At 43.4% G+C, this 12,851-nt stretch overlaps 1 protein-coding gene across 1 annotated transcript in view; it reads right to left on the bottom strand.

Moving 5' to 3' along the window:
- Positions 1–627: 627 nt before the first annotated feature.
- The window catches only part of LOC104532421 (potassium voltage-gated channel subfamily D member 3), a gene marked incomplete at its 5' end in the record, with an annotated part of 29,407 nt that continues 17,183 nt past the window's right edge, over positions 628–12,851 (bottom strand). Inside the window, 4 exons of the mRNA XM_010177632.2 lie at positions 628–1,993; positions 3,970–4,217; positions 5,152–5,208; positions 7,894–7,986. Coding sequence (XP_010175934.1) covers positions 1,789–1,993; positions 3,970–4,217; positions 5,152–5,208; positions 7,894–7,986 — 603 coding nt within the window. The remainder of the gene's footprint in view (positions 1,994–3,969; positions 4,218–5,151; positions 5,209–7,893; positions 7,987–12,851) is intronic.

The following is a 12,851-nucleotide window of genomic DNA, read 5'->3' as shown; positions in this document are numbered from 1 at the left end:
CCAGACAGTGGATGACAAGTGAGAAGGTGGGTGACTTTGTTCCTCACTCTGCCCTTTGTGGGCCACAGCTCTTAGGAAATTGGGGCTTGAGAAAGGCAGAAGGGCAGAAAAAAGTTACTGTTGTTATAGGGGGAAAAATAAGTTATGTTTCAGGGCAATGTATTTCCTTACAATAAATCACTCCTAGGAAGAGCTCTGAAAGAGGTGGTAGGACTGACCACCGCTTAGTTAGAAGTTTGAGCTTCTTGGCAGTAGCACACAGTGTTACTTCAGTTTTTGGTTGACTATAAATGTGGAACTTTTCCCAAACTAAGTGCAGGACTGCAAAAAGAAAATGCTGTCTGTACCACACACAGTCAGATGTTTTCCAAACTCCAGTACTGCTTCCCCTTCTCAAGTGGGTTCCTGCTGCAGACCCTGGGCTAGGACTGGAGAACTAAAATCGCTAACCTAGACTACCCCCAAAATCAGTGCAGCCCAGAAGCCATTGATGAGACAACTGGAGCCCTAAGACTGTGAAAAAGCCAAATACCTCTCTGTCCATGCAAGATATTTGGCTCTGGGGTTAATTATTATCAAGTATAGATCCAGACATTATTTGGCTACTATTTACAATGGGTTGTGTGTCCAGTGCTAGCAAAAAAATTTAGATATAGAAAACAGAAATAAAAAAGCATGGGCATACATTACAAGAAACCTCTGTTAGACTTATGAACGCTTGATGCAGTTGAGTTCAGTGCTTTCTCATTCTTTGCCATTTGTGTGTACAGTATTAAAAGAGTCCTACCTTTTTTTTGTTTTCCTTTTTAAAAATACAGAACTGGTAGTCTAGTCACACTCTTACAAGTAAGTGATAACAAAAATAGAAAGCAGATACCCATGTGGGACTAAAATTCTACTAAAGCCTGTCTTTTTTTTCTTTTTTTGTCCTTTTTTTTTTTTTTCCACAAATATGTTTTCACAGACAATAATTAGCAGACAAACACACTGTTTGCAATTGCACTGTATTGACTTAAAAGGCGGATACAAAATTGTCTAAATAAAGAATGCCATCCAGGGTGGAATAGTTTGTGTGTGTGTGTGTGTGTGCACAGGCGTGTGCTGACACATGCTTGTATTTTCCTACTGTGCACCCATTCATGGAGCTGTGCTCTGCTCTTTGTAACTCAGTGGTGCTCTGATGTGGTTCTGCTGCACACTCGCACGCGCACACACACACACACAGAGGAATGGAAATAGGTTTCTGTGACAGGTGGCTTCTTTGTCTAAATCTTTTCCTATAAAAGAAAGAAAGAAAAAAAAAAAAAAAGTGAAATTTTGGTTGGTTTAAAGGTTCTGCTCCATGAAGAAAAAAAAATTCACAAAATCCATTGTTTTTCACCTTTTCAGTCATTTCCTCATGAATAAATATTATCCATTAAAAACCTTTAAAAAGGTGCTGCGATACACAGTGTTATGTTTCTGTTTTCTTTATTGACTCTCTTGTTGCCACGATGATTCCTTCCCTCCAGCCTCCACAGGTGATTTTTGCCCTGTACCATGGCACAACATGCTCTCCACGCAGTTTCATTTTCTTTAACCAGCCTCTTCCTCCCTTTCCTAATCCTTCCTCAGGCCACAGCATGAACTGGAGTCTGAAGAAAGCTGCCTCGTTAGGTCTCCGTTGCTAATTCGATGACAAAACATCAGGTTGGTCCATCCAGGCACAATTTGCACCAAGAAAGGAGCGTGGAGGTGTGGAGGGAGAGGGGCACTGGTCTTCCAGCCTCCTTCTGTGCATGAGACGTCTTACAAGGCAGAGACCTTGACTATGTTGCTTGTGGTGGTGGTGGAAATGTTCGTGGAGTGGCCGGGGCTGCTGGGCGGAGGTCGGCTCTCACCTTCTGGCGTCAGCGCCGGCGGCGTGGGGATGCTGATGATGGCTGTCGTGATCTGGGCAGTTTTGCAGTTCGGTCTCAGCCCATCATCTGATTTCATGTTGAGACTGGAACGACTAGAAAACAAATTTAGTGCTTGGCTTTTTTTTTTTTTTTTTTTTTTTTTTTTTTTTTTTTTTAAGAAAACAACAACCAGGCAGTAGAAAGGATGGGAATGGTAGTTGTGCTTAATCAGTATCTTATTCCTCTGAACGAAGGGCACTGAAATATTCAGAAGGCTCCACTTAAATGTTCCCCCCAGTTCCTTCAAGGCATCATTTATTTCTACCCAGATTAAGCTTGCTTTTTTTTTTTTTTTTTCTTTTAACATTCCCCCTGGTTAGGATAGAGCTTTTTACAGGGCCTATCGTTCTATCTTTCCACTTCATTCTTACGTAATTCTAGTTTAATTAAGAGGGCATCTAAATATACTGCCCTGTGTACTGCATCTTCTCACAGCCCAGGTAGTTCTTTCTGAGACAGAGATGCTGTCTTCCTTGAATTTCAAATGCCTTTTTCACATTCACTGTCCCTTGATCTTTTCTAATTTTTTTCATCTCTCTGCAGTAGTCTCCAGGATCTGGCAGCTGGGAGCATTCTTATTAGATCTGCATCAATTGCATCCTATAATTAATTACAGAGGGGAAAATGATGGGTTGATTTCTGCGCATCTGCACAGCTCCAGGAGGCTGCTATTACCAGCCCAACGTGTTCATTTGAAACACAAGGTCTGGCCTTTCAAAACGTAAAGCTCCCAGTTGGAAAGCTATTGCTGTTGTTATCTCGCAGTGACTCACCAAGAGGATGTTTCTTGATCTCTCAAGCATCCCAAGAACATGGCAGAACCCCTTCTGCTCAGTCACAAGCTGAGAGTGGGGCAGTCTTAGGGACTGGGTGGTTCTGCCAGTGGTAACCAGTACACCCAGTTAGTTGCATTCCACACAAAAAACAACTTGAAAAGCTTTTTTCTCTCTCTCTATTCCTCCATAGTTTGGTAAGCAATAAAAACCAGTGTTGACATTTGAAATGTCACTGGCATCTGATTTAGCACCCACTGAAAGAGGCAGAATAGTTGACATTCCCCTGAATTACCATTTCAGGTGCTGGTTTTAACTGTTGTCATCTTGAAACTGCAATAGCCAGAGATGTGTTTTGTGCTTATTCATTCATAATTCATTCTCTGAAACCCTTCTGACTTCACCCTTGCACAAAGTAATCTCTTGCTGCCCTAAAGGCAGCTCTGTTTCAGCTTCTAGGTCCCTTTGATAGGAGTGGGGAGAAGAATGGTAAGTGCAAAACCAGCCCGATGCACAAGAAGCTTAATGGGCTGAGGGGGATTTAGAAAGGAATTTAATATTTGCAAGAAAGATACGGTGAAGAAATTATTTTTTCAGTAAGTTATGTATAAAATGAAAATTTCAACATTTTCTATTAAAAGACACTTCCTCACCTGTGCTGCTTTTTAGGTGAGAGGTACCAAGACACCACCATGAAATCCCTCCTGATTTGTTTCCCAGTGATGCTTGATGCTTACAGTTGGGATTCAGCCTTTTGGAGGAGGAAAATCAGTGAGGTGAGTGTCTGTGGTGGACTATGTCAGTGTGTGCAGCTCTCCAGCAGCTTTTGCTGACAGACACTGATTAGCCAGTTGTCTTTGCCTGCTCCCAGTAAAGGCTGGGAAGTGCTGGGCTGTCTGGGAGGTGGGCTGTGGAGTGATCCTTCGCCAGTTTCGGTGAGTGGCTCACAGCTGGGAACTGCTGGCTCCTGCCTGTGTGATTAGCACTTCATAGGCAGGTTTCAGCTGGAATTTGTTCTTCTATGTCCAGTCTGACCAGAGAAGAACTACACTAGAGTCTAGCTCTGACCTGGCTCTTCCCAGAACAGGTAGGAGCCACTTTTCTTGGGTTGTCATTAGAAGGAGGGAAACAAAGATGCTCCCAGCACTAGACCCCTCTCCCTGACTGGAGAACAGACCTGCAAGAACATTCTGTTGGATCACACACACACAGAGGTTTGCATGCAGTAGTTGCCAGCAAGAACCTACTTACTGTACCTTGTTGTGAGTGAGGGCTGCTCACTGCACTGGATGTGGATGGTGCTGAGCTCCTGCATGCTCCGGAGGCGAGTGGCTGGCACACTGGAGTTGGGAAGGTGAGTGGTCTTCTTGTTCCGGCGAGAACAGCAGGAGGTGGTCAGTCCATGGTGGCTCGACAAGGAAGGGCTCCGAGAAGAAGGATAGTTTTGCATTGAGCTCTCCATGCAGTTCTGCTCGAACAGTTGCTCATCTATGAACTCGTGGTTCTGGCAGGGAAAAGAATTGTGCCGTTACTCTCTGGTGACACCAACAGCTTTGGCCCCAAAGGAGTTTGTTTTCAACAGCACCTTTTGCTAGGTTGGTGGGATGTGCCAGCCCCTTGTCTGTGTAAGATCCTCTCTGCTTCTGGGCCTGAAAATATTTGCACTAGGCAGATCTTTTAAAGAAATGACTCTGCCCTTTCACTCCCTGCAACCAAGAGAAGATGTTGCTGGCCTGCATCAGTAGGGGAATAAGGGAAGCTGGCACAGTGACAAAAGCGTGGCAGTCTGTCAGTGCTGCCTGGCTTACGTGGTCTGAGCTGGTCAATATATTGTGCTCTAATTTATTTTCATTTTTTTGTCTGGATTCCAGAAGCAGCTTCAGAAAAACTGCAATGCCACATGGTTATGAAACCCAGGAGGAGATTTAGGCTCCTTTTGCTTTGTCCTTGGGGACAGGATTGTATTGCATTTGGATGACCAGCTTGACAGGCAGCTTAACTGCAGGGGGGTGCTTGTATTGTTGGGTGCAAAGCATCCCTGCCGTTCATCAGGTGCTATTAACTGAGTGGAAATAAACGTGGTGGGTGAGAGTGGGAAGTGCATAAGGAAGGAAATTCAGGAAGCTGAATCTATAAAGAGTTTTTGTGCTAAGGAACAAGAAATCCTGAAAGAAAGAACTCTTATGTGCATCTATGAACTTCCAAGTCTCTGTCAGCATCAGAAAGGATGGGAAACAAAAGCAACCATGCTGAAGGCAGCCATCGGTTTTCATTGGAATGACTAACAACTCTCACAGGAAACAAGAGCACTGGATAGCCAAAAACAGCCACGTGCACAAACTCCCCACAACAAGACCAGGAACAAGAAAGGAAGCAAACACTCTCCAGACACGTCACAGAGACCATAGAGAAAACAGATTGAATTAAAAAGGAAATACCTTGATGGTGGAAGTTCGTACAGATAACAGGGGATCATCCACAAGATAGGACAATCCCTACGGGACAACATGCCAACAAAAGATAAAAACACAATTGATTGTCCATTCCGGCATTCAGAAGTTTAGTCCCAGCGTTGCATCTATTGCCTCAGCATTCCAGCCGGCTCGCTCGAGTTTGAATGGGCAACCGGACCTTCTCTTTACCAAACCTTGCCTGAATCAGACCCCAGTGCTCCTTCCTTCTCACACTTAAGCTTTTTAATGTTGTGATCTTCAAAATAGAACAAAACCAGTAACAACTTTCTAACTTTGATCTTTTGAGAGCCAAAGACCAAGGAAAACAAAGTTTCAGCTGCTGGTTCACATGTAAGGAATTGGAATTGTATTGCTATTGGGTCACCAAAGGGTGTGGGGTTTGATCTGGAAACACAGAAGGAAGGTTTGGGTTGAAGGACTGGATTCGATGCACTCAGCATTTGGAGAAAACATGGCACATGAATGTCCATACTCAATCTGGGAGTTGGAACAAGTGGAAAAAAAATTCCTTTTGTTTGAACCAACACCATCTGTTGTGTTAAAATGACAAAGTAACCTCTGTTACAGCAGCTAGAAATGCTTTAGGGTCACTTTGTCATCTGACACACCCGATTTGTGAGCCATTCATAGCCACTCAATTAATTGTAAGGCTGAATGCTGGTGACAAGGCAGATACCATGACAGTAAATAATGTACTTTTAGAATCGTTCTGTGCAGCTTAAGGAAAGGTTAATTGCCCATTGAAACGTGTTTGCAACCATGGTACATTCCTCATTCCATTCCTGCAACTTGGTCACAAAATGACTCTTCAGTGTTTAAAAATTCTTTTACTACAAATTAAATTTTTAAAACTACTGCATAATATTTTAATAATTATGTGAACCATAGGATTGAACACAAGCTGATTGGACTATTTTGATTGATAATTTCAGACCAGAATCCAAACTTGCTACGTGATTTGATGCAACATCATGATAATAATTGGCTGAAAAATGTGGGGAAAAAACACATTCAATATTGTGCAGATTCTCCCTCTAGGTTTTAATCAACATTCCAGGTGTCACTGTTATTGCCATTCTCTGCTGAAAAAAGCAACGTTTGGAACATTCTCAACCACTGAGACTCACTGCCTGAGGAGGCTTGTGTGCTGGAGGCAGTCCAGCTTTGTTAGGGTGCTACAAATTAGGGTGTGCTTTGGCCATGTTACTTCCAGCACCCTGATGGGCTCATTAGTAATGGAGCAGCTCCTACAGCTCCCAGAGGTGTCACCGTCCCTGGGCAGAGATCAGAACTTCACCAAACCTTTACAAAGTCAGGGCCTTACAAGGGCAGACCCTGGAGACAGGGATGTCAGTTTTGTTTGTTTCAGCCAATCTCTTCAAGTTCCCAAATGAAAATATTCTTTGAGAAATATGGGTCATAGCAGCGAAGTTTTTAAGCGTAAAGTTCTAAACTAAAGAGTCAGATTGTGAAATATCTGCTCGTTAGGTAACATCCAAAATTGCTAGAAATAAAGGCAAGATGAGTCTTATAAAATGAATTCAATAGTCATTGATACAGGAAGAATCAGTTCACTGTCCTTGGAGTGGTGACCTTTATAGATCATTTAATAAACCAGCTGTACTCAGCAGGTCACTGGAATTAACCAGTCACCTTCTTCCAGTGTATCGCTGAAGCCTAAGTGAAGTTATTCCAGCATAAGCCAAACTATGGAAGTGAAAGTGATTTATCTAAAAAAAAGCTCTTGCAAGTCAGAAATCAAAAGTACTTTTAATGATGGATGCAGATAGAAAAAGGCATGAATATTTCAAGTGTGAACCTCTCTTTATTCTTTCTGGAACGAATCATGCTATAGATAATGTGTTCTTTTACTGCAGAACCTGTTCTATAAACCTGGAAGTAAATCCTATGTATCCAATAAATATCTGAAATGTTCCAAGAGACTTCTGCATGCAGACTCACTTAATGAAAAATTAAATTCTCACTCCAACACCTTGCATGATGCAAACAGAAAAGTCACATTATAGGAACTGCTTGACTGGCTTTGAGATAAATTACTTGCTCTTGTAACCAGATTTGTAGTCAGAAGAGACATTTGCAACCTTTAAACCCATTAAGAGAGTTCATCTGCTCTCTGCATATAAAGGGCTAAAGGTTATTTTTTCCAGCCTGTTGGCACTGGTGACCAGATTGTAGTTTGGAGTCACAAACAGCAGCTTCTTCCTCTTCATTACTAATTAGCACAAGCGACAAGTATATATGACGTGTGACTGACAGCACAAGACAAATGCAGTTTAGTTCTCTTTCAGAAGCACTGAAGAAATTAAATTTAACGCACACCTTGTGTATAGGATCTCCCTAACTCCATGCTGAAAAGTTATTTGCATTCAAGTGAACTTGACTGAGCAACCTGCTATGGACTTTGTGCTGGTGCAGGTAACCGTGGAGCAGCAGATAATCACATCTTTATCCCTTTCCACAGTATTGTTTTTTTTTTTAAATAAGACAATGTAATAAAATGCATTTATCCCATTGCAGAATATTCTTGGGAGCTTGAGTGTCAGCCCCCTCTGGCATAGTTTGTGGGTCTCCTGAGTACATCTCCCTGAGTGCCACCTCAGAGCATCTGTGTGCAGGTCCTTCCCACAGCAGCCTGGACCAGGCACAGAGCTTAGTGAGATTCCAAAGGATTGTGTTGCTACTTACGGTTGTTTTTTCCAGGCAGTGCAGCAGGTGGTGATGTTGGCTTTCAATTAAGGAGGTGCCTTTAGTCATATGCTGTTCATCTTCAGTGGATCCCTAAATAGGTAGAAAAAGGGGGGAAAAAAGCAAAACCCAAACCAGGTGTAAAATCATCAAAACAAGGAGAACTGCCAGCATTAACTTTCACAGGGATAAAGAGAATTTCAGCGTTGCCAGCTCTCAAGTTTTTCTCATGAGTCTTATGAGGTTACTTCATTTTTTTTTCTTAGTGATTTGGCTCGTAAACTCAGGTGAGGAACTCAGCTTTGATTCAAACCCAGTGTGTTTCTAACCTTTTTGTTGCTGTGGAGGAAACCTGGGAAATACTGTTGACATATGATGTCAAGGCTCAGGAAGCAGAAGGTAAAGAAGAAAAGAACCTGTGCTGTTTTATTTTTCCAAAAAACATTAAGACTTTTAAGCTTGATGTGACCTTTGAATGCCAACAGATGTACCCTGACCTGTAGTCTCTGTTAGGAGCCAAAGCACAAGCTCTCTTGCCTTCACTGAGCTGGAAGCCCGGCTCTGCTTGACCTTCAGGGCTGCACAGAGCTGGGCTTGGTGGAACTCACACAGGTTATTGCCAAAGCCTCCTGAATCACAGCTGCACACTGGACCAAAAAATGTGAATTTAGGCTTCATGCCTTGGGCTTTGTAATGCTGTTTCTAGAGACAGGACTCCTGACTCTGTCCCTCCTCTTCATGGCCATGACCAATTGTTTGCTGCACTTTATATCAAAAGGGGCTGCTCCTTCCCTACGTCGATGTGTGTCATTGGTGGTGGGGAATTCATAGCAGGTCCTGAGGACTGAAGGTGTGTGACCCCTCCTCTGGCAAAGCTGCCTTTGAAAGGCAGGGAGAAGGGAGGAACAGGCAGCAGTAATTATGTAAGAGTTACTACACATCAGTGATTTGATTCCAGCACATGGCAAATGCAGAAGCATTGTGCAGCAGTGGCAAAGGGTTTCTGTTCACATGAAGCATGGCAGCAGTTCCCCAGGATAAGGAAGGTCCCACCTTCGTTAGTTGCTTGTGGCTTCCCTCAGTAGGATGCCTTCCTGTGATTGATGTTTCAGTAACACAGTGCCCAGGAGCCCTGTGAACTGCCCAGGAACCCTCTGTGCATCACTTAGCACAGAACCAGAAGAAGGCGAGGCTGTTTCGAAGACCTCACCATCCAGATACTTGACTCATTGCACAGCAACACGTGGGCCATCAGGGACCAGCTTTCCCCTGTGCACTCAAACTGCTGAACTGTGGCTGTCAAATGGGTAAGCCAGGGTGTGCTCAGAGCCAGGCAGCCTGTGCCATCTGGGGAGGGATTGGGTACAGCTGAGAGTATTTAGGTTGAAAAACTATTTAAGAAAATGGTCCCGCCTAGGAAGAGTTGAGGGGATGAGCTGCTTGTGGTGTGTTTGTTTGAGGACTCTGTGTTGGAAGGACTCACTGGGGTGATTTGCTGGTTGTTCTTGGCTTCTGCATCAGGTATGTGTGCACATGGTGATCTGGGGAAGAGACCAGTCAGGCTGTGGTGGTTGGTATTAGTGGTTGGGATAAGCTACAGATCTCAGACCACAATCTCTGTGCTTTTGTTAAGCTGAGGAGCTTGATCTGCTTGAAACATCAGAAATAGAAAGGGATAAGAGGTTTGGAGCTTAAGTTCAGTATGTGCACGAGGTCTTGCTCATGCAGAAGGCTCAGCATCAAGCATTCATTGAAATGACAATAGACCAATTTAGTCAACTTGGGCGTGAGGAGAGAAATCCAGCGCTCTGCATTGCTGATCTCTGCACTGTCTCAATGAATCAGCTGCTTATGTTCCTCAAAACATAATATGGCACTTACCCTGTGATCTGATGAGCAGATACACCTCAGAATGGAAGGAAAAGAAGCAATAAGTGTTGTTTAGATAGTTGCTGTGCTATTTGAGAACCAGGATTGTGTTTCTCACTTTCTCTGTTCTGTGGTGGCAGATTTAAGATCTGGGTTGTTAAGGATGTTCTCTTGCTACTACTACTTAAGCTCCTGATCTGGAAATTCACTGTGATTTTGTGACGCATTAATCTCCGTGTGTCTTTGATGACTAGCATTTTCAAAGGCAATTACATGCTTAAAAATGGCAATTAGGAGTTGTAAAATGTTTCCCTGTGCTCTCTAAGTAATGGGTGCCTGGTGTCTTCTGTAATGCCTAAATCTGAAAGTCAAAAACCGATGTGTGTGGCTTGAATCTCTACTTAAGACATGAAGCAGCAATCTCTAACTGTTCAAGAGAGAAAATGAGTGGGATGGGAGACACGGCAGAACATTTTGGCAGAAGCACCAAGATGTTGTCTGTTGCTCTCAAGGGGGTCAAATTCAACTATGCTTAAAGCATTGCTTTTAAATACACCCATGTGTCCCAGTGATTCACTGCAAATGCATGTTCTGGGTTCCTTTTCCAGGATGGTTCTGTGATCCTTAAGTGAAGGAATAACTCTGTCTCTGACAGATGCCAAAACACAGCCGAGCTGGTACATTAAGAAAGCTGACTTACTGTACACAGAACTAATAGATTCCTCTGGGAATGCATCTTAGGCAGGTTATAGATTTTTTTGTTGCTGTTGTTTTGGAAGATAAAGCATTCCCAGAAGTATTTTTAGAAGTGGCCAAAAAAAAAAAAAAAAGAAAAAATCAGTTCAATTTTTCTTATTAACAATCCTGCTGGTGAGCTAACACGTCAAGCAGGTCCTGTTTGTACCCTGCTGAGATTACTGACTCCACTGGAGTCTGTGCTGGAATATTTCCCATGGAGGTCCTTGCAAGCCCTAAAGCGAGTATGATGCTGCAGTAAAACACTGGAAAGGGAGAGAGAAAGAGCACATATTGCAAACAGTATCTTTTTATGAAGATTTGCTTGAGAGGAGATCTAAATGGAATCTGAAAGCAAAGATAGAGCTTCCATACCTCTGGCAGAAGACTTAAGCCAATTGTTAAATTTTGGCAGCTCAGCTTAGTCTCTCCCTCTGCTTTCCACCCCCAGGCTAGGCTTGCTGCTGATGGAAAGGGATCAAGGGATGGCAGTGACCAGGAATAAAGTGTAGCATCAATGAGTATGATTTGTACCTTATCCTCCTTTCACTTCTTGTTCAGTCAGCTCAGTGTTTTTGGAAACAAAGAGCGTGCAACCACTGAGAACATCCTAGCATGCAAATTCAGAATGAGACCTGCAGGAACTTCTGCCCTAGGACAGTGAGGGTGCCGACATAGCACAAATGCTTGGCATTTTGATAGTACCCAAAATCTACACCTATGGGGATTGCATCAGTGGTACCTACATTACTGCAGACAAACAAAATCTGTCTCTTCATTAGAAGAGTCTGGCTGTAATGAAAAACTGGTGGGGGGGGGGGGGGGGGGGGGGAGCAGGGGGAGAGGAGATGGTTTGATTTTTGAGCTGGGATGCCAGTTTTTCAAGGATCTGATGCCAGCTACCATTCAGTTTGTTCTTGGAAGACATTCACTGAGCTGCTGGCTGCTTAGAGGGAGACTGAAACCCACTGTAGTGTCAGTTCTGAAATCCAAAATACTTCCACTTTACCTCTTCTACTTAGTGCTTCAGATGCAAAATTGGACACTGATGAACTGGTTCAGTGGTCAGACTGTCCCTTCCCATGAGAGTGGCTGTAGCACTCGTCTGTGGCTGAGCAGATGCTGGTTGTGAAAAGGCACAAGACCTCACAACCCACTGTTCCTAGGATCTACACCTCCTAACATTTTAGCGAAAAGGGAATTTCAGCTGGCTGTACAAGGAGATTAATGCTAAGAGGATATGTAGGCTGCTGCCATGGGAAGAAGCTCACCATCCCTTGAGCACTTCTGACATAAAGCCCACTAAAAATCTCTCTAAATGAGAAGGAAATGGTCTGAGTACTGCGTGTCTAGATGGCAAATGCAAAATGCCACAAATCTATGTGTTGCTGAGGCAAGAGTCTGTATCCTTGCTAGGAGCAGAACTCCTTCCTGCTGCTGTCCTTGGATGAATCATTTCATTTGCTTTCTCTTTACTTTGATACAAGGCTACAGGCTGAAGACATGCTGTTCCCTTGAAAGATGGTGTCAATGTATTCGTTCTGTTGCTAATGGAAGGACATTGTGGCACGTGTTCTGGAATCTTGAGTAGTCCTTATTTCCTAATTTATTAATCTGACTGCAGAACCACAGCCAGGACATGTTCTGGGGCAGTTGTTTTCCTTGGGTAAACCCTCAAAGTGTCAGGCTGCAGGGCAACCTGCTGAGCACTTCTAAAACAATTAGACATTGGTCACAGTCCTGTGTGATCGCTGATGATGAAAGCGATAATATCTAGTCATGGCCATAGAGGAATTGTGGTTGGAATTACTGCTGGGGAGCAAACCAGCCCTATGGTGATCTGGCCATTAAAGCTAGTGTGAGTCCTGGGCAGGGTATCAGGGGGATGAATACCTGACTGACGAAGCAGTTTGGTACTAATTTGAGTGACGGATATGCACAGTATGTAGATAATATTTTGCTCCCTAACATAGCAACTACAGAAGTCACATTCCTTCATATTTTTACAGCTTAAAAAAAATTGGCTGGCTAGACTATGCTGTCATTCACATCTTGTACTCTGAAGAATATTTTGTTCTCCTGCCATAAAATGAAAGGGTGTAAAATCTTGCCTTGTGGAGTTAGAACTGTCGTGTATACCTTTGCAGCAAAGGATGTTCTGCAGCTCTGGTGTTATTAATGCCACTGCCTGTGGATGGAGAGACATGTCTGGGTTCTTGATTCAGGTATGAGGCTAGTCCTCAGAGTCAAAAATCATTTCCTGGTGGTCATGTGGAGGCCAGGCATGGCTTTGGCAAGTTTCCTGTTCTAGTAAATTATATTCCTGTGTGTCACAGGTGGATGGTGACTCTTCC

The sequence above is a fragment of the Antrostomus carolinensis genome, unplaced genomic scaffold (assembly GCF_000700745.2).
Source record: "Antrostomus carolinensis isolate BGI_N321 unplaced genomic scaffold, ASM70074v2 scaffold27590, whole genome shotgun sequence".
Taxonomy (NCBI): domain Eukaryota; kingdom Metazoa; phylum Chordata; class Aves; order Caprimulgiformes; family Caprimulgidae; genus Antrostomus; species Antrostomus carolinensis.
Note: the sequence above shows the minus strand (reverse complement) of the source record. Positions and strands in the feature narration are given on the sequence as shown.